The sequence below is a fragment of the Cetorhinus maximus genome, chromosome 12, assembly GCF_964194155.1.
Source record: "Cetorhinus maximus chromosome 12, sCetMax3.hap1.1, whole genome shotgun sequence".
NCBI classification, from domain to species: Eukaryota; Metazoa; Chordata; class Chondrichthyes; order Lamniformes; family Cetorhinidae; genus Cetorhinus; species Cetorhinus maximus.
The window spans coordinates 85,083,009-85,109,896 of NC_135890.1; the positions used below are offsets into that span (position 1 = coordinate 85,083,009).

The 26,888-nt window shown below is 41.7% G+C and overlaps 1 protein-coding gene across 1 annotated transcript in view; it reads right to left on the reverse strand.

Moving 5' to 3' along the window:
- Positions 1-26,888, reverse strand: part of fbxw8 (F-box and WD repeat domain containing 8) — a 165,141-nt gene that overhangs the window by 48,149 nt on the left and 90,104 nt on the right. Inside the window, exon 7 of the mRNA XM_078554028.1 lies at positions 25,850-26,071. Coding sequence (XP_078410154.1) covers positions 25,850-26,071 — 222 coding nt within the window. The remainder of the gene's footprint in view (positions 1-25,849; positions 26,072-26,888) is intronic.

Genomic DNA, 26,888 nt, shown 5'->3' on the forward strand with positions numbered 1-26,888 from the left:
AATAAAAATGTATCAGAGGTGAGGGAGTGAAAATTTGGTTGAAACTTGAGTTTTCAGAAGGTTTTTGAAAGTGGAGAGAGAAGTGAGGGGGGTTTAGTGAGAGAATTGCAGAGAGTAGGGCTGACTCCGTTGAAGGATTTCTGACATTCATAAGGCAAAGAGAGTTGGGATGCACAAAATAGCAGAGCTGGAGGAAAGAAGAATGCAAGAGGGGACACTACAAAGCTAAAATGAGGCAAAGCTATGGAAAGATTTGCCGATAAGAAGGATTATAAATTCAATGCATTGGGGGTACAGCAGGTTAATGTAGATCAGTGAGGGTCAGGTAATGAGCAATTGGGACTCAGTGCAGAATAGAATATGGTCAGGTGAGATCTGAACAAGTTGGAGTTAATGGGCAGAATTTTCCGTTTGTCGGGTGGGCGGGCCTGACCCAATCGCAGGCGGGCGTGGAGCCGCTGGCGAACTGGGCCGTGCCGCCATTTTGCGCGGGCGGGCCAATTAAGGCCCGCCCAGCGCATTTCACACTCCCATGGAGAGCAGGATTTTCAAATTTGTGGTGGGCGTGTACAGACCAATTTCAATGGGTATCGGCAGTCTGTATAAAGAATGGCCAGGCAGCCTCCTTTAGGCTGATGACCATGGCCAGCTATAGGTGCAGGGGGTCTGCACAGCAGGCTCTGGAGGAGGGCAGGCCAGAGGAGGAGGACAGGCTGCAGGGTAGGCCAGTGGGGAGCCAATGTGCCCCTCGTTTCTCTGATGCCTGCCTTGTTGCCCTTCTCGAGGAGGTGGCAGCACGATGAGGGGTCCTGTTTCCTGAGGATGGGAGGAGGAGGGCCCCCCACGTCACAAAGCAGGCCTGGCAGGAGGTGGTGGAGGTGGTCAGCTCCCAAGATGCTGTCCGTCGAACAGGGACCCAGTACCGCAAGCGCTTCAATGATTTGTTGCGCTCTGGATGGGTGAGTACCATGTCGACTGTGGCCATTTAACCCAGCAGGTAGCCTTAGCCTTTGAGGCCACCCCCCATGTCTTAGTGTCGTTACTGCATTGAGCAGTTGGCGCACGCTGGGTGGGCAAACAGATAGTGACCATGCTTATATCAGCCTTAGTGGTTGATGAGAAGATGGGTTCTCCCCGCAGCATATGTTGGTGTTTGTCACATTTGAGTAGTCTGGGGGCAACCTGCAGGAGAGGCAGCTAGGTACATACTCAGAACTCCAACACATGTCTTATTGATGGTGTTGAGATGGTGGAAGGGGAGCCTCAAGGTGCCGTGGCCAAGAGCCATCTGCTGGCCTTGGCGCCACACCTAGTTGCGCCTCCTTGCCATGGGCGCTAAGACCCCTGTGATATTGAAAGTGATGGACGCCGAATATGTCCAAGGTGGTCGTTGCTGGAGGGGGTTGGGAGCAGCCGTACTATCTTCTGGTGACTGATCACCAGTAGTGTGGACAGGAGCCGCTGGAGACCTCAGATGGGCCACTGTGGTTGGGGTGCGGCGTGCCCGTGCAGAGTACATGAGCGATCAGCCCCAATAAATGGTGTTCTCTGTTCTGCAGGCGAAAACTGAGCACAACACCCAAGAGTGTTTGCGCACTGGTGGTGGCCAGGCCATGCTGCACACAGTGACCCACTTCGAAGAACAGGCCATGGAGCTAGAAAGAAGCCAAGCGGCCAGGTCGGCAGGTGTCGGTGAGGCTGGGGTGCAGCAGCCAGGTATTTGAGGCCCACGGTTCCATCCACTCTGTCTTCCCACCATCCAAAGCACTGATGATTGCTGCAATCGCCAATGCAGCAACACTGCTCATTCATAGACTGATACAGTCAGACATGTGGGTCATACACAAAGGTCCCTCGGCCCCTTGAGGATGCACGTCTCTAGCATCTTCCAAAGTCGCCTTATCCCATTTCTGACCACTATCCCCATGGCCTAACATGCCATGGCATTGCTGCTGCACATCCAAATATTTATTGCATCTTAGGAGGGTTTGTACCTCCACCACCCTTTCAGCCAGTGCGTCCCACATTACTCTGTCCAAAAGGTCCTCAGCACCTCACCTGTCAACCTCATGGCACTCAACATAAATCAATGCCACCACGTTAGTCATCTCTCCACCAAGGGGAAATGTTGCCTTCTGTCCACCCGGCCTATGCCCCTCATGACGGTATGAAGGTCAATAATTTGACCTATCAATCTCCTGTGCTCCACGGCAAATGTCACAAGTGTATGCAATGTTTCCTCATAACTCCAACTCTCCAGGCCAGCATGCATTCTGGTCAGGAACCACTGCACTCTCTCCACTCCAATGCCTTCCCTCCCATGAAGCGCAGGTCACAACTGAACGCAAAAGTGTAGCTGTGGCCTCGACAGCGTTTTCTGCACTTGCAACATAACCTCCCTTTTCCTGCATTCTATTCCTCGGCTAATAAAGGCAAGTCTGGCTTTTACCTTGATAAAAACCTTATGTTCCTGTTCTGCTACCTTAATGGGTCTGCCCAGCAAGATCCCTGTGATCGTCCTAACTTTCCATGGTCCTACCATTTCTACTGTATTCCCATACCTTGTTTGTCTTGCCCAAGTGCTTAACCTCACACTTATCCACCTAACATTCCATGTGGCATTCCTTAGGCCATCTGACCAGCATGTCTGTATGCGCGTGTAACGTTTGGGCCTCCTCTTGACTATTTACCACCCCACCAATGTCTGTCTCCTTAGGTTCTTGAAGGTTGAGCGCATTATGAGCCTGGGGGGGGAAGGGATGAATTGTGTTACTGACTGAACGCTAACTGATGCACTGTCCTTGTTGTTAATTTCAGCATCACCACCGCATGGCTGCCAGGAGGACGTCCAGAGTCCCGCTTCCACGCCTGAGGGGCGTCAATTGGCACGAGCGTCACATCATTTCAGTGAGCCAGGCACCAGTGCAGCGACTACCACATCGGTGGGGAATATAACGTTGGCTAGTGTCGCGGGGCACAGTGGAGAGGGCACTTCACAATCGCTGGAGGAGATGGCACGGACAGAGAGTGCCGATGGCGCCAACAACCGGAGGACTACATGGAACCAGGTACATGCTGAGTCGGGCCGTGATATGCTGCCTCTGGAGATGTCAGCCATGCAGCAGCTGCAGGACAAGCGGCCGGGTGCGCGGGAGCATCTGGCAGGGTTGCATGAGAGTGTGCTTCACTTGGTCTCTGTGGTGGAGGAATCCAGGCAGAATGTCAGTGATGGCATGAACCTCAGGACAGAGCGTCAGGCTGACTTGCCTGGTCGCAGCGGAAGTGCATGATGGTCAATGCACGTCTGAACAGAGTATCTGTAACCTGCTTGACACAAGTGTGGACAGCTGATTGGGAGACACTGCAAAGATCACCCATCGAGCTCTGGAAGGAGCCAGATGCATAGAAGTGGAGGGCAACTGTGAGCTTCAGAGCTGCTGGCATGGGGTGTCCGCCCACACAGTTAGGAGATATCTCAGGGCCAATCATCTGACAGATGTAGTTGACTGTTTCTCTTGACAGTCGGAGCCTCCTTTGGCACTGCACCTCAGTTATATTGAGGTAGCTGCTTCACCGCCTGTATACCCTGGCAGCAGGATAGTGGCGTCTTCTGTGGCCCCTTCCACCCTAGTCAACCTCTTGGACCTGTGCCCCTTGTGCCTGCGCCTGACCTCCCAAAGGTGGCTCCCCTGGAAGCTGATTGTCCACTCCTGGCCTCCTCCTTATTCTGGCCCTCCCTTCATCCACCGAGGAGCTGCCTCCAGTGGAGATGTCAGAACCCAAAGCCAGGCTAAATGGAGGCCTCCGGAAAGCTGCAGGCCCGATAAAGATTACTGACTGCAGAGTGCTGAGCTGAAGCTTCATAGTACAGAGGACGCTGCTGGAAATCGATCTGAACTGCTACCGATCACACAGGCAAGTTTAAAACAGTTGCTGCAATAAATACTTCACATAAAACATTGGCAACCCCACTGAGCCCACATATCTCGCTCGTGGATGAGTTTTGTTAAAAAATCACTTACCCACCTGCCTGTTGTGCCCATGCGCCGAGCTGAAGATCGCACAGGCGCCTCAAAATCGGTGTCGATTGCCGAGTTAAGGGCCTTAACAAGCCCTTTAATTAATGGCGGGTGCGCGTCGCACTTCATCGCGTGCCCGCCCAGCTAAATATCGCGATGGCGCGTGGTGATGTCGGGACGCTCGCCCGACGTCAGCGTGCGCCATTTTAAGCGCTGATGTGCGGGGCCCGCCACCCGCACGTCATCCAGAAAATTCTGCCCAATATGTTGGATGAAAAATGGGAAACTGACAAAAAGTGATAAAAACATTGTAAAGGATGTAAACAAACTTGGTGATGGAATGAAGTTGAGTTCTGGGTCAAACAGGACTCCAAGGTTATGTATGGCTTGGTTCAGCCTGTATATGGACACTGACAACATCCCGGCTGAAGCACTGAAGGCTTGTGTTCCAGAACAAGCTGCACTCCTAGCCAAGCTGCTCCAGTACAACTACTATACTATCATCTACCTGATAATGCAAAAAATGTCAGGTATGTACTGTCCACAAAAAGCAGGACAAATCCAATCCAGACAATTTCTGCCCTATCAGTCTACTCTCCATTGTTGGAAAACAATAGAATGTGTCACTGACAATGTTATCAAGCAGCATTTATCCAGCAATAACCCGCTCACCAATGCTCAGTTTGGGTTCTGCCAAAATCACTTGGCTCCAGACCTCATTACAGCCAAACATGGACAAAAGAGCTGAATATTCAAGAGCTGAGGTGAGAGTGACTACCCTTGATATCAAGGAAGCATTTGACCAAGCAGGGCATCAAAAAGCCCTAGCAAAATTGTAGTCAATGGGAATTGGGGGGAAAAAAAGTGTCCACAAAGCAAGATAGTTGTGGCTATAACAGCCCTATCCTCTCAGGCTCAGGACATCACTGCAGGAGTTCCTCAGGGTTGTCTCTTATGCCCAATCATCTTCAGTTGCTTTATCATTGACCTTCCTTCCATTGTAAGGTCAGAAGTGGGGATGATTGCAGAGTGTTCAGTAATATTCGCAATGCATTAGATACTGAAGAAGTCAATGTTCACATTCAGGAAGACTTGGATAACATTTAGGCTTGGGCTGAAAAGAGACGAGTAACATTCATGTCACAAGTGCTAGTTAATGACCATCTCCAACAAGAGAGAACTAATCATCTCTCCTTGATATTCAACTGCGTTCCATTGTTGTATTCCCCCACCATCAATATACTGGGGGTAGCATTGACCAGAAACTTAACTGGACTAGCCATATAAATACTATGGCTACAAGAGCAGATCAGAAGCTGAGAATTCTGTGCTGAGTAACTCACCTCCTGACTCCCTAAAGTCTGTTGATCATCTACAGCAGCATGATGGCTTGCCTGAATGAATACAGCTCCAACAACACTGAAGCAGCTCAACACCATCCAGGACAAAGCAGCTTGTTTGATTGGTTTCCCATCCATCATTGTGGTAGCAGCGTGTAGTATCTACAAGATGCACTGCAGCAACTTACCAAGCCTCCCTCGACAGCACCTTCCAAAGCCACAACCTCAACCACATGGAAGGACAAGGGCAGCAGACATTTGGGAATGTCACCACCTGCAAGTTTCCCTCCAAGCCACAAACCACCCAAGCTTGAAACTATATTGCCATTCCTTCACTGTTACTGGGTGAAAAACCTGGAAATCCCTTCCAAACTGCACCACATGGACTGCCGCGGTTCAAATAAGGTGACTCACCACCACTTTGAGATTTAGGGATGGTCAATAAATGCTGGCCTTGACAGCGATACTCACAGCCCATGAACAAATAATAAGTGATATAGATACTGGTTGCGTTTTTTCTGGCTACAGTTAGACTAAACATTCAGACCATATCTCATTTTAAATAGGGCAGTAATACAATTTTCTGCTTACTGGCCTGTATGATCTTTTCTCAGCTATCAGGTAATAATATGCCTCTCATCTTATTAACACTTTTAACTTGTGAATCTTTACAATGTCTCCTTGCCCACTTTCAGAGAGTAACAGTCAGAGTTAATGAAATTGAAACTTATTGTTCTTATTACAATCTGACCAACAAAATTGCAAGAACCCAGCAAAAACTATTTTTCCTTAGCAGTGCAAACCTCAGTAAAACAGTGACTTTCCTCCATTTGCAGTGAATATATAACTACTGATGGGGTCTTGTGGTATAGTGGGTAGCATCCCTGCCTCTTCGCCAAAGGTCTGGGTTTGAGTCCCACCCTAAGACTTGATGGCCAAGTTCGTAATGCAGCCAAGCAGATCAAGTATCAATCTGCAAATCCTTCCAACACACATTAATGGCAGGTGGTAAGAACAGAAGAGATTTCTGCTCAGCCATGTAATGGAAAGAACATTGGCGCCTCTACCATCACTATCCATTGCTCCAGCATGTAAAAGCCACAGCAACTCGGAGTCCGAATGAAATGTAACACACCATCATATAACTATTCAGGATTGAAAGGACTGCTTCATGACTGATTTGCAAATCCAATACAATAGAATTGTTTTAAAGTAAGAGATGACCAAGATTGATTATTCTATCAGAAGCTTGTCTGGTTATGTAGCAAGATTTGAAAAGTGAAAATGCTGAACACAGAATTTAAAGATATCTAGTTTTGTTACATTCTAATTTAAAAAATTTATTTGAGCTTTATATCTATGTTTTAAGTTGATTATCCTTCACCTTATTTGCAATTGTGTAAAACAATCATCCTTCTGAACAAACAGAACTAAGTTCACTAATTTTGTAATTTCTAATAGACATTGTCATTCCATGCAAAATAATACTTCAGTAGTAGGTGCTCAACCAATATCACAAAAGAAGTGACGAATGAGGTAATGCGCACATATTTGTATGGGCGATTGAACTGCTTATTTATGTGCGACATTAGATGCTTTTTATTGGCAATTAAGGGGATAAGGAGAAGCAAACAAGAAGGAATTACAAGGGTTTTTAAATTTTGTTTTACCTTCCTTATGTATGTCCACCATTAGCAGACCCATCCCATTGTATAAAAAGCTGTCCTGCTAAGTTGTAACAGTTTTACGGCTGTAAAACCAATTTCTTCTTTTCTATTGTTGTTTTGTACACATATTTGAATTAAATAGCAAATGGAAATGGGCCCATTTATATTAATTGTACAAATGAAGTGGATAAATATTAAGTTTTAAAAAAATGCTAGCTGTAGAAAAAACAATCACATGAAAACTTGGAATAGTGCTACAGTTGAATCATGACAAACTATGCTACTTTATAATGCTTAGTTGAGATTAATATTTCTGTAAACTTCAGTCTACCACAGGAAAGTCGAAAGATATATATGCCACAAACATGTATTTGTTACTTAGGTGCTCAGGAAAACAACAAATATAACCTTTACATAGAAACATTCTAAATTGTGCTGCTACCTTCTTGGGAATTGCACCACTCCAAAGAAGCTGGATAAAATGGAGAGAATTGCAATTTTGAACCAGGATTTTGTCAATTTTGAACCAGGATTTTGTAGTTAAATATTTCCTTGAAAAAGAAATTCTGCTTAACTCGTGTTGAAAGGGACATAGTGGCTTATGCCTGAACTCCATGCTTGGCTCTATATATTTACGTGCCGCTGATTTTATAGTTAAAACCAGTAGGGCCAACCCTAACAGCAAAGTACAATACAGTCAAACCAAGTGAGCTTTAAAAATTGTTCAAAGGAACATGGCTATCATCATATAGTTAGTACATAATTTTAGCGAAGCCTTGAAAGAAGTGCAGTTATGCAATTAGTGCAGAAATAGCACTGTTTCGCAAATTGAATTTGGCATTACAAACTGCTCATTTTGTAGAGTGGTCACAAAAAATAGATACACAATAAAGATCGTGCTGTGGTAGACATTGTGTCTGCTGCAGTTAGAATATTTTCTGACAGGCATGGCATAGTGTGACAGTGGAAATCTTGAAGATGGTTGTTCCTGGAATAAAGTCTGTCCAAAAACTCCTGGGTGATACACTGATATACCTTTAATTGTCTCCAATCATTGATGTTCTATATCTTGACTTTGAATTTGTAATCCCCGAATATCAAGCAGCTGAGGTCTTAGAAAGGGCAAATAATGCAATATGACAGCTGCTTATAAAAAAAATTTATCTTGGGACATTGAAATACTTCATATGAAGTGCAAATTTAGAAAAATAGCAATTGTGATTGCCATTGTTGTTAGACAGGAGGCTGATCAGAGACCCACTACTTAAGCGTAGTTGATGGGTCTGCAACGACTCTCTGAAGTATCGTCCAGGGAGCAAAAATTATGAAATAATTCATACAGTAAATGGTGAGGAAGAACAACAAAGCAACTCGTGTATGAATAATGCATTGCAAATCGAAGAGCAGTTTTACTCTTATTTTAAATGATGTAATCTTTGAACAGAAGCCAAATCATCTATCTGTTAAGGTTTCAGCAAACCCATCTGATCATGCTCTACTGTTCTAGTGCCAAACAGAATATTCATTTTAAGTCTGACTCTTACTGCAATCTGAGTTTTAATTTTGATTTACAAATGTGAACTTGAAACTAACAAAAAATAAAGCAAATTTACTGATTTCAGTCACCTAAATAAACCTCTACCTCCTTAGTGATGTTACATATTTCTAATACATTTGCCATTTCTTCTTGTTCAAAGGGGATGCATTTATCATCAAAATACGTTATCTGATAGTTGTCCGCCTTATCTCTCAGGCAAAGGCTGGTATGGGTTTTGGGTAAGCTAAAGAGGTGAATGAAAGAAATAAAAAAGAAAAAATAGGATTAAATAGCAAAAAAAAAAGGGGGTGCTATATTGTAGTAAAATTGCATCAGAATTAATTGCAAGGATGGCAGAATTTCACCAATGGTATTAGATATATATCACCTTATGTAAAAATAGAAGATACTTTCTTCCCCTCAATGGCTTTTATATTTTGCTTAGACTATTTCTAACAGAAAATTAATTATTCCACATTTGAATCAGTCCTAAGTTCTCTTATTATGAAGACGACATTCGTTTTTAGAAAATAAACATAACCATGTGCTAAACAGAATTAGTAAATATTGTGCTGCCTGATAATCAAAGTGATGTCAGTGATTCCCTAATTTTTCCCTGTAGGACGATACAGGCACCTGCACCAACTTCATCCAGCAGCAGCTGTGTGGAAAAAGAGTCATTTGATTGGATATGCAAATCTAAATGATCCAATCATATATTTAGAACCAAAATTCTCAATCCAGTTAAATGGAGCTATTCTGAAGCAACCATTAACATAACATCCTCACAAGATATGGAACAGATGATCCAATGTTTACCTACAGGTTTTTTTGCATTTAAAAAAAGAACTTACTCAGGTTAAGGAGGGAAAGTGATATGCTATGCAATTAGATTAAAGTTCAAAATCAATTTTTGAAATAAGTTTGGATTTTAAAATTGTAGTTTATCCCTTTTTAATCTGCAAAGTCTGCACTGCTGGAAAAAGTTGGTCATAAATCTATGCAAAATTATTTAAGAAGCATGCACCGTAGAACTGTTTATAAGCATATTTTTAAACCTTTCAGTGAGCACTCTGAATTCGGAAAATGTACTTCTGCAATTGGCTCATGAAAGCGCAATTGCAAATCTAAACTTCCCATAAAAATCCCACAGTGCTGGCAAACCTTTTTGTATCTCACCTCAAAAGGCCAACGTAGATAGTGATCTTAGATAGCACCAGTGTCATCCTACCAGAGAATGCCCAAATTCAATTATACAGCTAAAGTTAAATAAAATTGTAGCAATGAACATGACTAATGAAATCCTACTAAACGGCACTTCAATTTGATGTTGGATTTCCTTGTCCCAATACTCAGCTGTCTATTTTACCCCACCTTCCTATCATTCATTTTTTTAACGCTTTCAGGGAGCTTTCTTAGACTCCAGCACATTTGCACACATTAGAATGATGAGCATGTTCACAGTAAATTAAGTTATTGATTTACTGCCAAAAATTAAAATAGACTGTTTTATTGTATTTTTAATCCAATTCCCTCGTAGCTTTTGGTTTCCCATTAAGACAGTTTCAATAACATGCCCAGTTAAACAACTGAATGATTACATCAGTATTGGCCCACACCTTGGCCCCATGCACTAAAACACACTCCTAGGGCAGGACTTTCCGGCTCTGCCAGTCGCCGGGATCGTCCGGTTCCGCCAGAAGTCAAAGGACTTTTGGTCGGGCTGCTGCATCCCCCGTGGTGCATCCCACCATGCCAGGGCCAGAAAATCCCGGCCTTAGTTTTTCCTTCTCCATTAAAATTCGTTGGTACTAAATTCTTGACAAATGTGGCAAGATGAGAAACAATGCCACCATCAAGGTGCTAAATTAGATTTTATATCAAGGAATTAAATACGGACAGAATTTGTATGGTCCCTTCCAGTCCGTAATTAGGATGTTTGTTTGTGAGCTGTGTATATTTCCTTATTCTCAGTGATTTTTCCTAATTTAAAGTAAATTCCAGCTGCAAGCGTTTTGGTGATTTTAAAAATAAAGGTATTTATCATTACGCACTTGTCCTGGTTGTTTGAAACGCAACATCTCAATCACTCATCTCACTCTGACTATCACACACACACAAAGATTAGATACAGGTGAAGTTAAAGCCATAATTATAAAAATAGAAATGATAACTGAGTCTCTGTATCGATGCAGTCATAATGTCTTCTTAGTTGAGTTGATACTTTATTAGAATAAAGGTCTTTTAGGAACAAAGGATTCTCATGAAGCTGCGAAGCCTCTTGGAGAGGATTAGCCAGGAGATTGGTTCTCAGGTGGATTTGGAAGCTGGAACAAGTACAGTAATTTGGCTGCATTAGAAGACTTCCAGCTATGATTGTTCAGCTGTTTCAGATGTTTCTCTCTGCCAGATTTGCTTTGTTCAGCTTATATTATACTGCAGTCTCTGAAAATTAGTTTCAATTACAATGTAGTGTTAATACTTCTGGAGTCCAGAGCGCCATGATACAGTGGCAGTTGACAATGGTCATTCACTCTTATCGATGCCCCAACTTGAGCTCAAATATTCTCCTTTGTTCAATCTGGCACTCGGAGACCAACAGTGTAGAGATCCCATATTCCTCAAACGCTGGTTCATTCTTAAACAATGAGATGTTTAAATTTCACAGGTGGTTACGAAGTACCCTTATTCAGGTACATGTTTAACTAAATGTTGGCCACAGAATCGAATACTGCCCACGGTTTAAATACCCATCGTTCCAAGTTAAATTGCAACCATCCTACCAGGTTTTGTTGCCGCTTTCACAAAGTATGATCTTACAGTCTGTAATATTCAATATTCTAATGCTTATATTGAACATAACAAAGTATACTAACAAGGGTAAATTGCTTTATTTAAAGTGGGCTTAGATGGCCATTTGCAGGAAATCCACATTCTAAATAAGATTTGTTTTTACTTTGGAAAATTCTGTTTGCAATACTTTGGTGGTCTTATAAAGGCTTCATCTTTGTAAATTAATAAGCAATTTGTTCTAAGTTGTGGCGGCTCAATAATTATACATATTGGGGGAAATTTTAATGTACCTGACCCATCCGGTGCAGGTGAACTGACAGAGCACAGGGAATACAAAAGTCGGACTCCCCTACACACTGTGGAGTTTTAAATAACAATTTCTACATTGGGAAGTGAGCTTGATTGTCAGACTTGGTTTCCAGTTCAATAGGGAGTAAGTATCGAGGTGGCCCTGGGGAAATGGTTGCAAAGAAATCAGAGGCCATGGGTGGGGGAGTTGGTGTTGATGGTGAAGACTTGAGACCTTGGTAGTGGGGTAGTGGAGGGGGTTGATGGAGAATGGAAGCGTTGGGCAGCGGGAGTGGTTTTCAAAGCAGGCACACAGGATCCAGCAGGTAAGTGGGAAAGCACTTACCTTCTGATCCAGCACTCCCTCACCTGGGTTGAGCTGCCAGCTTTCCTGGGGTGCAAGAAACCTGGCTGTCCAATGTTAAATTTCAATGTTAAATAGCAATCAAGTACAGAGCCTCAACATAATGTTTAAAGTGCTAACCCACTAACTTGGAGTAGGGTTGATTGCTCTCCCACTCAACCTTTGTTAAAACTGGAAGCAAGTAGGTTGGCTTTCAGACTTTTAACACTTTCAATCTCCCATTATGTTGAGACATCTGTATCTTTTCTCAGGTGGATTACAAGGTTACATGGATACTATATTTAACAGGCATCATTTTCAGAAGTGTGAATCAACAGCAAATACTGAAGTATCAAATTCACAAATCAAAGCAGTTCGAATGTGTCCATTTATCCAGCGAACTTGTAATTTCAGATCAGCTTTGAACTGAAGTAACCAACAGCTCAAAAGTTCTAAATAATCCATGGACAAATGCATTCATACTGAAAATAAGGACAATTCAAAGCAAGGAAAATATCAAAGCCCTCCCAAAATAAAACAGAAATATTTTCTCAGTTACACATCGGGTTAGAAAAAGATCCAAAGACATGTTCATGTTTCCACAGAGATAACTACCACTGACTTCAAGCTCAGTAATGAAACACCAACATGGCATCAGTTTGGAGAATATCTGACAAACTACTGGTTCTTGTCTAATGCAATCCAACCATCTAGAAATCCTTCACTCTTATCACCAAGACCAAAGAATGTTATCATAACAAAAACTAGTTACATGATTTGTAATATTTAGGATTTAATTAGGATGGATTAATCATCAAGTACAGTTTGTGCCTTGGAGCTTACACTCCTATCCAGTATCTACCTAAGTCTACAGATAAAATCTAAAGAAAAACTGAGGCCCAGTCACTTCTGCACAGATAATGTATTAATCAAGCTTACTTGTGTTTTTGTACATAGCAGTATGTAAAGTGTAGTACATCACAGCATATTATAAAGCATACTGAATAATTTTAGCAGCATCCACCTGAGCATTTGGAAGTTGTGGGGAAAAACAAATCAGTTAAAGGTTAGAAAAAGTTTACTGTACAAGCTTGATTTTTGTTGTTGCAAATCTTCAATGAGAATATCTAATGACAAACTTCAGCACACCCAACAGAGAAGGAAGGGGAATTAAGATTCTCAAAGTGAGAATGAATTACATTTCAAAAAGGAAATTAGATCGCGCCAGCCTACCAACACAAACTGGGTACAGAGAATGATTCTTTGCACTGGAACTAGGCCTGCATCCTAGTAGAAAATATGAGGTTATTGACAATCTCACAACGGAGCAGAAAGTTTGCACAGTGTATGGTGATGGTACTGAAGTTACAAACTGAGCTAAGGTTTTCAAAGATTTGATAAATTGGCGAAACAAGATTCATTCAATGTTATTAACAGTAGCAACCTGCATTTATATAGTGCTTTTAATTTAAAAAACACACATCAGAGCATTTTACAAAGGGAAAGGGATGAATATTGAGAGAGCAGTGAAGGAATTTAGGGAAGGGAGAACAAAAAGTAGTTCTTTAGGGGGCTTTAAAAGAGGTATGAAATTGGATGAAGAGACTGAAGTAATTTGTGGACAGGAGTGTAATGGCTGAAAGGTTGACCTGGATAGTAGAACTGAGAAGACAGGGAACAAGACATCACCCAGGATGCAAGCAAGGGCATATGGCCAGAGAAATTTCCCACAGTTTTACAAAGTCATTTGGAAATTTGAGGAGGAGGATGTTCAAACTAATTTGTTCAGTTTTAAGGAGCCAGTGAAGTTGGGGAATGGTCAAGGTCCTAATGATCAAGGGAGAGGGATCTGAGCCTCATAGTTCTGTATTAAATTAAGTTTATGCAGGGTGAAGGCTAGTCAGAAAAAATGTATCCTGAAGGAGTGATGGCATGAATGAAAGATTCCAGCAGCAGGGACTAGTGAAGTAATGGTGCAAATGACTAATGCTCTGGAAGTGGAAGGTAGTGATCTTGGGTGCATAGACAATGTTGGGAAGAGGGATAAGCTCCAGGTCAAACAGAACGTGAGCTCCATTTTGGTTTAGATGTTTTATATGTCTGTAAGAAGTAAAAAAGTGTCAAACACATTTACATAACTCTATCTCCTGCCACCGCAATGAAACAGGAAGTCAGAGCCACTGACATCATTAGTGTGCGTCTAGAACAGGAAGTGGAAACCCACTCTGCCCTAGTGCTACTGACATCATTGTTGTGCGCCTGGGTGAATGCTCACCACCCACTTGCTCATCTTGCTTGCTGTCCCACTCATTACTTTGCTTCTGCCCCGCTCCCAACCAGTGAAAACTGAAATCGTTAATCATGGTGAAAAAAAAACACATTTTACTCATGCTGCACTTGTTTAAATATCTTTATATTGCTCAATATTATGGATGGTCGTATTCTTTGATGCAAGCAGCTATCTGTGACTGGCAGTGATGTCACAAGCACTGCAACTGCATGTTCAGTGAATGCGCCCTGCAATTGTGGCGGCAGCAAACGCAGCCTTTATTTAAATACCCTTGAGTTCATGAGTCCCACTAGCTGTATCACCGGCAGCAAATCTCAGGCAGATTTCTCAAGCTTATCAATGATGTAGAAACAACAAAGAAAAATTAATTAAAAAATTAGAAATAAAAACAGAAAATGCTGGAAATACTGAATAAATCAGACAACATCTGTGGAGAGAAACAAAGTTAATGGGCTGGATTTCCGTGACCGAGGCAGGTAGGTTAAGGCAGGAAGTTTCCCGACTTGGCAGACTTGTCTCAGTTTAAAGGGTCCTGTTGGACTCAATTTCTGCTCCAGGGAGGCGGGGGTGAGATAAAGTCAGGCCCCCTGATCCCAGAAGCAGATCCTAGGGGGCAAGGGGGCTGGGCGAGTGCTGAGGTGGGCTGATTAGAAGTTCTCAGTTCTCTGTGTTGTTTTAGCAGCTGTTAGGCACTCAAGCTCTCACCCTTCACCCACTTACCATGTCCCCTCGTGCCCCCATGTCACCTCCATGCCAACACATGCCACTCACCCAGCCACATGGCATCTCATACCTCCATGCCACTTCCATGCTAACTCATGTTCCCACCCACTCATATGCACCCTCTTTCCCCATGCCACCTGCATAGCCACTCACCCAGGATCCATAGAACCATAGAAAAGTTACAGCATAGAAGGAGGCCATTCAGCTTATCTTGTCCATGCCAGCCCGATGACACCCAGGTGCCCTTTCTAATCCCACCTTCCTGCACCCGGCCCATTGCCCTGCAGCTTACAGCACTCAAGGTGCAGATCCAGGTACTTTTTAAAAAGAGTTTAGAGTTTCTGCCTCTACCACCAACTTGGGCGGCGAATTCCAGGCACCCACTACCCTCTGCGTAAAAAAGTTCTTCCTCATGTCCCCCCTACACCTTCTGCCACTTATCTTGAATCTATGTCCCCTGGTTCTAGAATTCTCCACCAAGGGAAACAATTTTATCCTGTCCACTCTATCTATTCCCCTCATAATTTTGTACAGCTCAATCAAGTCACCTCTCAGCCTTCTTTGTTCTAAAGAAAATAACCCCACCCTATCCAATCTCTCCTGGTAGCTACACTTTTCTAACCCTGGCAACATTCTTGTAAACCTCCTCTGCACTCTCTCCAGAGCTATTACGTCCTTCCTGTAATGTGGTGACCAGAACTGCACACAATACTCCAGTTGTGGCCTCACCAGTGTTTTATACAATTCCAACATTATATCCTTACTTTTATATTCTATACCTCTGCCAATGAAGGAGAGCATTCCATATGCCTTCTTTACAACCTTGTCTACTTGAACTGCTGCCTTCAGGGACCTGTGTACTTGTATGCCAAGATCTCTCATTTCATCTACCCCTCTTAGTATATTCCCATTTATTGTGTAATCCCTGTAACTGTTTGACTGCCCTAACTGTTTGACCGCCCTAAATGTATGACCTCACACTTCTCTATGTTAAAATCCATCTGCCACTTTACCGCCCACTCCACCAACCCATCTATATCACTTTGGAGATTATGGCGATCCTCTACACTATCCACTACTCGGCCAATCTTTGTGTCATCTGCAAATTTCCCAATCGTGCCCCCCATGTTCACGTCCAAATCGTTAATGTATAACACAAACAACAAGAGTCCCAACACCGAGCCCTGTGGAACACCACTTGAAACAACTTTCCATTTGCAAGGGCATCCATCGACCATTTCCCGTTGTTTCCTGTTACAAAGCCAACCTTTTATCCAATTTGCCACATTACCCTGAATCCCATGGGCTTTTACTTTCCTGACCAATCTGCCATGTGGGACCTTGTCAAATGCCTTGCTAAAATCCATGTACACAACATCCACTGCACTACCTTCATCAATGCTTCTTGTCACTTACTCAAAGAATTCAATCAAATTTGTGAGGCAAGACCTTCCTTCAACAAATCCATGCTGACCATCCCTGACTAGTCCATGCCTTTCCACATGACAGTTAATCCTATCTCTCAGGATTGATTCTAATAATTTGCTCACCACCGATGTAAGACTAACTGGCCTATAATTGTTTGGCATTTCCTTTGATCCCCTTTTAAACAATGGAACTACATTTGCACCATGGGCAGGCCTCCGGAGCCATGCAGAGATGAAAAAAAAAATTCTAAAATTCTAATACAGCTCTCACTCATACACATTTGACAGTGAAAAAAAACTCCCATTCATGAAACCCATTCAAAACTTTTAAATATCAAGTGGGTAACCTGTTATAAAACAAACACACTTCTATTAAGTAGCCACATCAAAGACAGCTATTTGTTTAATAACATTGTCTCTTTATACTGTCAAACAAATGGTGAACTCAGAACACCCTGCTGAGATAAGTGCTTTTGTAGAATTGTAACTCAACCATGCATTCAGAACGACAAAACAACAGCCCTCAGGAAACGTAACAAAGACTCCTATTGAAACTGTGGAACAGTTAGTTATGTTATATCATGTGCCCCTGAGGGTATCATAGAAGGATGTTCCCTTCAGAATGCTGAAACAAGAAGGGAGGGGTAGATGTGTTCGGTGGTAGCATCATGCTGAAGGTGGCTGAAATTGCGGAGGATGATCCATTGAATATGGAGGCTGAACCGTATCATGTTTCTAGGAGGGAGGGGATGGGGTGAGAGCAGAAGCGCGTGAAATGGAATATACACAGTTGAGGGCCCTATCAACCATAATTGGGGGCGGTGGGGGGGCGGGTGAGGGAAGATGAAGGGGGTGGAAATCCTCAGTAGTGGAAAAGGAAGCCATATTGGAAGTGCTAGTGTGGAAGGTTGCATCATCTTAACAAATACGATAGACACGGAGAAACTGGGAGAATGGAATAAAGTGCTTACAGGAAGCAGGGTGTGAGGAACTATAGTTAAGCTAGCTGCAGGAGACAGTGGACTTATAATGAATATTGATTGATAGCCTATTTCCAGAAATGAAAACAGAAAATTCAAGGAGAGAAGACCACATGATGGCAAGGGAAAGGTGGAAATTGGGAGCAAAGTCGATTAAATTTTCCAATTAAGGGCAAGAGCAGTAAACGGCAGTCTTCAATTTACCCGAAAAAGAAAAAGTTAGTACCTTTTTACCTATGAATGTGAGGAAATGTACATAAGAATGCTGTAAGCAAATGTATATAAGAATGCTGATGAAGAGTCATATGGACTCGAAACGTTAACTCTGTCTTCCTCTCCACAGGTGCTGTCAGACCTGCTGAGTTTTTCCAGCTATTTTTGTTTTTGTTTAAGGTTTCCAGCATCCGCAGTATTTTGCTTTTATATAAGAATGCTATGTTTTGCTAAGTAGAAAATTGAACATTAGGTAGGAAGGGATTTGTGTGTATAACTCTGGTAACATTTACAAGCACTTTTCTAAAATCAAAAATGTAAGCTGGAACATTTGTTTGACCACTCTCACATTTAGTACCTGGTGGAATGGAAGTACCCTACCTCTAATAGGAGAATCAAAATGATTATGCACCTTCAATCCAATCCCTCATACACATGAACCCACAGCACAATTTCCATAACATGCCCTCAAGCAAGCATGCATTGCTCAAGCAGAACAGACATTGTTATGGCAGAGTAGATGGAGGCAAACTTTGTATAGGTTCAGTTTAAGTGACACAGAGGTGTTAGATTCTAATAAATGGCCAAAGGAGGAGTGTGTCCTATACCCCGCTAATGGCACTTTTCACCTTGAATAAAAAGTGTTATTGCACTTACTTATATGTAAAGCCTATCAGCAACCTATGAAAGATTCTGTGCGCTACAGGTAGTTTTCATTAAATAAAAACTCTTTGTAGTCATGTAAGATTAAACGGCTGTGATATGTTTTGGAATAAGCCATCACAGCTGTCAAAGCCAGGTGTCAAAGAAGACACAAAAGAAAAGACAATTTATCTAATACGACCTTCCTTGAAGCACATCTCTTGACAGTTGTGACAGCTTATTTCTAAATCAAAAACATACAGTTTAATCTCATACTACTGCTTATAATGAAAGTCATACCTATCCTGACAAGATCTTTTTATCGTGTCCTACTGTTTATTAAATTTACCAGTAAGTGCAATTAAAATTCTGACAGGTGGCAAACATTAGCAAAATAGAGAATTACTTCCCACCACTTATGAAATTTGATCAAGTCACTTGCCATGTAGTCAACGTTTCTGTTAACTACAGAGTAGAATCTCTCAGTGCAGGGAGAGACCATTCAGCTCATCGCTCACAAAAGGTGAATGGACAGTGAACATCCAAAACTCTGTTCTATGTATACACATTGCATTCACTCCTAGAGATTATAAGCGTGTTGTAGGATGTGTTCACTATAGTGAACCAGATTACAATCATTTAAAACTGTCTGAAATATATACATTTTTGAAAACCTTCCACTTAAATTTAAAGAGAGAAATTTTTTTAAAGACAGTTGTTTGGCATTAGACATTTAGAGGGAATAGTCAACACTTCCAGTGATGAATATAGTGAAAAAAGGAATCAATAAAATGCATTTATGCACCTAATGAATTTGTATAATACTGGGTAAATCATAGTTGCTGGAAGTATATTTCTGGAATTGAAAGTTAAAGAGTTACATGAACTGGTTGGAAAGGAGGTATTGAAAATAATCACGATGTTAAGGAATAATTAAAAGCCTTTAAACAGAAAATATCAATAAAAAAGGGAGGTAATTAGTGTAACTTACTGAATTTTTAGACAACCAATAGGCAACATACTGAGGGAAAGTTTTACAATGAAAATTAGATACCTGCGCTCAGCTGGGAGTAATTTCATTATAAACCTGCAATAATGTCACATTTATTAATCTCATTGTGTGGATGCCAACATGTATCAAGTGGCAGCCTGACAGTAGTAACAGAAAGTGACTAAGATAATTACCTTACTCAGAACATAAAATTGAGACCAGAGATTTATCACGAACAATTATAGATACCAGGCACCAATCCCAAGAGTGAATTGCCATCTTAGAGATTCAGATAGCAGTTACTTAACTAACTGCTCAAAGTTTATTTTTGTAGTTTTTGACAATATCTGTTTCATTTAGATTGCTGTCTTCTAATCACTGCCAGATATCCATTATGATATACATATGGGATGTACAACAGCAAACTACTGAATACATAATTTATCCCATTAGTAAGCTGAGGTGGTCTACGGATGCGATAAATTCAGCATTCAACTGCCTGTCATTTAGTGTTGTTAATGCAATAAATAAGGTATGATATATAATAACAGTAAAATTTAATTACAGGGTTTAATTATATTTTAGCCTGGGATATTCAAGTATGGAATATGCTTTAGAGGTATCTCAATTGAGGAAAAAAGTGACACTATCAAAACTACAATGCAGAATAGACATGAAAAGTATAGTTACAATAAATGTTTTGCCAGCACTCAGTGCATGTTAAAGGAACAAGGCAATTTTGAGCAAGCCAATATATATATTATGTTGCACTGAAAAATGTATGGGGAAAATCCATAATGCACATAGTAGAAAAGATAAAAACAAAAAATGCTAGAAACAATCAGGTCTGCTGCATCTGTGGAGAGAGAAACACAGTCAATGTTTAAATGCTGAGCATTTTAGCACTTTCTGTTTTATCCCATCGTGTACCTGACCGCCTTTCAAACTACCTAGGATGGCTAAAACTGCAAATTAATTTATTCCAAGAAATAAATTCACATCAAAATGAAATAAGCAAAGCCAGAACAGCATATAACTATTTACTTCTTGAACTGGAAATAACAATGCTCTCTGGAACCGAAAGTCTTCCATTTCAAAATCTTTACACAGAGCCATTTAATGACACAGTTGCATTCTTTTGCAACATAAAATTCTGTCTCAATGCCCAGGACATGGAAATACGATTAAATTGAATTAACTAAAAGTATCAGTGTTAACATTTTGAGACAATAATTATCTACCATTCTTATATGTAAAAAACATATTTTATATATATACACATTATAAATAATAGTTTTTCAAAAGCTTGAATATTAACCAAAGAATCAATACAATCAACATGCTAATGAGTCACTTCCATTGCTAGAAATGTGTGTCTGCTTGGTCAGTGTCTGTGTACTCTTTTAAACCAAAGTCCAACACACAGACACAGGACAAACAACCGACAAGAATTCCATTTTAAAATCGCAGGATGTTGTCCTTGCTACAATTCCATGTGAACAAGATATAATATATGGTGGAATTTTAATTCACTAAATATCTGGAATTAAAAGTTAAATGATGACCATGAAACCATTGTCGGTTGTCGTAAATACCCATCTGGTTCACTAATGTCCTTTAGGGAAGGAAATCTGCCATTCTCACCTTGTGGGGCTTACATGTGACTCCAGATCCTCAGTAATGTGCCTTCTGAAATGGCCTAGAAAGCCACTCAGTTGTATCAAACTGCTAAAAAGTCAATAAAAAGGAATGAAACCAGATGGACCACTGGCATCGACCTAGACACTGGAAACGACAACGGCAAACCCAGTCCTGTCGACTGTGCAAAGTCCTCCTTACGAACATATAACCTCATGGCCCAGCATATTCCCCACCCTACCATTACCACCAAGCCAGGGGATCAACCCTGTATCAATAAAGAGGGCATGCAGGACAAGCACCAGGCATACCTAAAAATGAGGTGTCAACCCAGTGAAGCTGCAACAGATGGACAGAGCTAAGCGATTCCACAACCAAAGGATCAAATCTAAGCTCTGCAGTCCTGCCACATCCATTCATGAATGGTATGGACAATTAAACTGCTCACTGGAGGAGGAGGCTTCACAAATATCCCCATCCACAATGATGGAGGGGCCCAGCACATCAGTGCAAAAGAGAAGGCTGAAGCATTTGCAACAAACTTTAGCCAGAAGTGCCGAGTGGATGACCCATCTCGGCCTCCTCCAGAGGTCCCTAACGTCACAGATGCCAGTCGTCAGACAATTCGATTCACTCCACGTGATATCAAGAAATGGCTGAAGGCACTGGGTAATGCAAAGGCTATGGGTCCTGATAATATTCCAGAACTAGTGCTCCAGAGCTTGCCACACCACTGGCCAAGCTGGTCCAGTACAGCTACAACACATGCATCCACCCAGCAATGTGAAAAATTGCCCAGGTATGTCTTGTATACAAAGAGCAGGGCAAATACCAACTTGGCTAATTACTGCTCCATCAGTCTACTCTCCATCATCAGTAAAGTGATGGAAGGGGTCATCAACAGTGCTATCAAGCTGCACTTGCTTGGCAATCACCTGCTCACTGACGCTCAGTTTGGGGTCCGCCACGGCCACTCAGCTTCTGACCTCATTACAGCCTAGGTTCAAACATGGACACAAGAGCTGAACTCCAGAGATGAGGTGAGAGTGACTGCCCTTGACATCAAGGCAGCATCTGACCTAGTGGGCATCAAGGAACCCTAGCAAAACTGGAGACAATGTGAATCAGGGGGAAAACTCTCCGCTGGTTGGAGTCATACCTATCACAAAGGAAGATGGTTGTGGTTGTTGGAGGTCAATCATCTCAGTTCAGGACATCATTGCAGGAGTTCTTCAGGGTAGTGTCCTAGGCGCAACCATCTTCAGCTGCTTCATCAATGACCTGCCTTCCATCATATGGTCAGAAGTGGGGATGTTCGCTGATGATTGCACAATGTTCAGCACTTTTCATGACTCCTCAGATACTGAAGCAGTCCATGTCCAAATGCAGAAAAACCTGGACAATATCCAGGCTTGAACTGACAAGTGGCGAGTAACATTCGTGCCACACAAGTGCCAGGCAATGACCATCTCCAACAAGAGAGAATCCAACCATCACGCCTTGACATTCAATGACATTACCATCGCTGAATCCCCCACTATCAACATCCTGGGGATTACCATTGACCAGAAACTGAACTGGAGTAGCCACATAAATACTGTGGCTGCAAAAACAGTCAGAGGCTAGGAATCCTGTGGCGAGTAACTCACCTCCTGACTCCCCAAAGCCTGTCCACCATCTACAAGACATAAGTCAGGAGTGTGATGGAATACTCTCTGATTGCCTGGATGAGTGCAGCTCCAACAACAATCAAGAAGCTTGAAACCATCCAGGACAAAGCAGCCCACTTGATTGACACCCCTTCCACAAACATTCACTTCCTCCACCACCAACGCACAGTACCATATACAAGATGCACTGTAGAAACTCACCAAGCCTCCTTAGGCAGCATCTTCCAAACTCACGACCACTACCATCTAGAAGGACAAGGGTAGCAGATACATGGGAAAACCACTGCCTGGAAGTCCCCCTCCAAGCCACTCACCATCCTGACTTGGAAATATATAACCGTTTCTTCACTGTCGCTGGGGTCAAAATCCTGGAACTCCCTCCCTAACAGCACTGTAGATGTACCTACACCACAGGGACTACAGCGGTTCAAGAAGGCAGCTCACCACAACCTTCACAAAGGTGATTAGGGATGGGTAATAAATGCTGGTCTAGCCAATGATGCCCACAGCCCATAAAAATGAATGAAAAAAAAAGGAATATTTTATGATTAATGCACAATTGGGACCTTGTCAATGACAAGTTAGATCTGAGAAAAAAAATGTAAGGAATCGAGAGAGTGAAAGTGCAGTAAAAGATTATGGAAAGAAGTGGTGGACAGACCATTGCTCAGGCCCTTATGCCTTTATTGTTCCCAAATTACACAAGTGAGCTGGATGCTTAAACCAAATACAAATGTCAAGTAGGTGGAATTTGCAAAAACAGATGTTGCAACTAACAACTTGTAGAATTGCCAAAAATGTTAATGAGATTTAACATTCAAATATGAAATATTGCAGGTGTTATGATCCTTGACCGGATCCCCAAGTCATTGGCAAGATTTGGTTAGGGATCAATAACCTTTTATTTAAAGTGGACAAAGTTTGAAATTCAAAACACTTGCAAATAGAGCAAAACCACAAGATTCCATAGTTTTTGAGCAAACAAAAATAAACACTACTATAGAAGGTCAGAAAGGTAAAACAATTTACAATATCTATCTTATACTCTAACATTCAGGGTTAATGTGAGGTACATGTGAATTAACTAGCCAACTGTGGTCGAACACACCACACTACACAATAAATGGCAGATGTGACCAGTGTCCATGGATTTCTCAACAACCCACCCAGACTTTAGTAACACTATGAGTCAACCAATCTCACGGAAACTGTTTCTCTCACAAGGGTTTCTAGTCTTCACCTTTGAAGATTTTGCCTTGGAATTCTCTCCAAAAGTCACTCCAGCTTGGATGGCTCCAATAACGGCCCACCTCGCAGGATTTCACTCTCGTCTTCTGAGATTCTGTTCCCCCGGATTCCCCGAGTATACACTTGGGCATCAACTCACAAGCACATTTTCAAATCTTCAGCTGTGCTGAGCAGAACACTGCTGCTCCGAAAGGGTACCTTTGCCCCAAAGGCCCACAGCACGGAGTCACCAACCTTCAGCTACTTTCTTCACTTAAAGTCTGTGTCCATAGCCTTCTCCTGTTTAGAGCCTGTTTCTCTGCTCCTTTCTTTTTAACTGAACTGGGACCTCTTTCTGTTCCTGTTCCCATTCTGGAACTTTTCTTTTGGGACCTCTCCGTGCCTCTCTCCCTGTCTCCTGCCTGGGACACTTGCCTGTGATGGCTCCCCACTCCTGTCCCAGTTTTCGCACCGTTTCCTTATGCACAAGTGCACTGGGCCTGAAAAAACAAAAATGCGGGTCTGCGCATGTGCAGCCTGCTCTCAGTCTATGCACGAGCAAAAGCTCCGAAGCGTTCCCGACCTCTCTGCTCTCCAACAAGATACGTGTTGGTTTCCTAACACATAACATCCTGACATGCGCACTGGTATAGAACAAGTGGACTTTAATTAGCTCAGAGATATTTAGAAAGAAACAGGGATAACTTTAACTTTGGACAATGGTATAAGATGGAAGCCATATGATCAGCTGGCCTTTATACACCATGCCCAATTTTCCTTTGGAAAGTGGGGAGAGTTGTATAATTGGCAGCCAGTCCTCCATCTGCAATTTTACAGCATCACCCAAAGTTAAATTTACCCCATCGTCTTTTCCTTTTCAAAGTTGAACTAATCTTTGGAACATCCTGCAGATATGATAAGGTACAATATGAACGCCAACTTTCTTTTTCTTCCTATGCAATGTATCAAAATTATTTAAAAGAAACGGAACCCTGATATGCATAGCCACAAGTGTTTAGTTTACATAGATTATGACCAAGATTTACAATGGATTTTTCAGGCCATATTTACAATACTATGTTCTATTGTGGTCACCACATGACAAAAATGAAATATATGCTTTGGAAAGAATGAGAAGAGTATTATGAATGATCCCAAGCACAAAGTTCATAAGCTACAAGCAAAGGTTCGAGAAATTCACGTTCTGCCAAACGGGCTTTTCGATCTTCACTTTTTCTTTAATGTTCTTGTGGGAAATGTTATTTATTTTCCACTGGAAATTTTTGTCTCCTCATTTAAGATTAGAAGTTATAGGAATGTAATTCTCTACTAGCGTTTATTGTAAAATAGTGTCATGGTGCTGGTCTAGATTTCCAGCACCATAGGTTTATGGCACTCTAAATGTTACAAGAGTGCAGTACACAGCCTTCCTAAAATGATTTTGTAGTATAATTTTATTTGCAGTGGCACCATGTCTCAGAGTTGGGTGAGTATTAAGACAAATTTTATTGTCACAGAATTCACTGAATTTCCTCAGCATCAGGTAGATATGAAATTAATCCTAGCTTCTGTGCCTCAATATAGGTTAAGTTAATTGAAAACAAAATTTAAAAAATCCATCATCTACGATGTATTTTCTGCCTTATTTCTATTTTTGAAATCATGAAAGTACTGACACCTAATTTGGAGCTAGTAAATACTGATCAATCCTGAAACTGCAAAAAAATTATTGCTTGCTTCCATACCAATAAACAATAATATTCTAAGTTGAATAGGAGCTCAAAAAAGCAAAATGAAAATTGCACATCATCCATTTAAGAATGCAGATATTACAGAATATTGCAGCAAAATCCAACAGGAAACTTAAGACGATTCAAGACATGAATTGGAACATAAATAAAGCATAAAAAACAAGCATAAAGTGGAATCTAATTCATCATGTATAATATTGTACGCTCTAACCAATAATTTCAACATATTTTTACATTTACTAAATATTGTTATAATTGCTGCCACATTTTTCAATAAAATTACTGTGGTAGAATTGAGAAAAAAAAATACCTTATTGCCATGGCTCATTATCCAACCAAAACTTTTGACACCACAGGCAATCCGATTAATAGATACATCCAGGCAGGTCACAGTATTTCCATAGATGGAGTGAAGTATCTTTGGCTCTGTATCATGGTTGAGTAAGTAAACAGTATCTTCAGCTGCTGCTACTATTGGTTGATTTTCATCTGTATTTACAGCAACACCTGGAACAAGCTGAAGGTAGCTAACCTATAAAATAATGGGATAAAATTAATCTCAGCAGTTTTATGGATTACATGTTTTGACAGAGAAAAAAAATTGAAGTATCAATTAAACATGTTTGACATACATGGTAGTTACACTTTTTAGGAAGTGAATTAAACCCTCGCTTTTCACACAATGTAACCTCAATTATTCATGTTAATTATCTGCAAGAATAATGGAATAATGAGAGACTGGCAGGAGGTGGCCTTATTTCTACTCCACTCACCTCTCTGTTCTGCTCCCACCAGTGAGATCAGCTGGCATTGGAACAGCTTATCTGCCAACTCAAAGCATCCACACACACCAACCTCAACAGACCCAAAAAAGCTGGCCTAAAAATATTACTCAAGCCTGAATGGCAGCTACAGAGGTGGGTACTAAAGGATGCATGCGGTCACCTCCAGCTATCCTACTGGCAGTCTCCATTAAACTCAGCTTGCAGAGCTGTCGACTTAAAAATCAATAGAGCCTGCCTGTTCAAACTGCTTCCAATGCCACCAAGTGCAGCCTGTATTGAATATAACGATATTGACTTTGGCCTGCTCGTTTGGACTTATGACTGGTCCGGCAGCTGCAGTCATGAATGAGTACATGGGGGAGTTTTGATGGCAGATCACCTATCCAGTGCCAGTAAATCTTGCCAGCAGAAACAGAGCAAAGGATGGGAGTGCTGCGACTGAGGCAGGATGCAACACATTCAAAATTTACATTACCAATTTCCAATGTCTTTCTGAGGTAATCTTGGTTATGGCAGATAATTAAAGTTCCGCTGTATTACTCTTGTTTCTTTTCAAATGCAGTG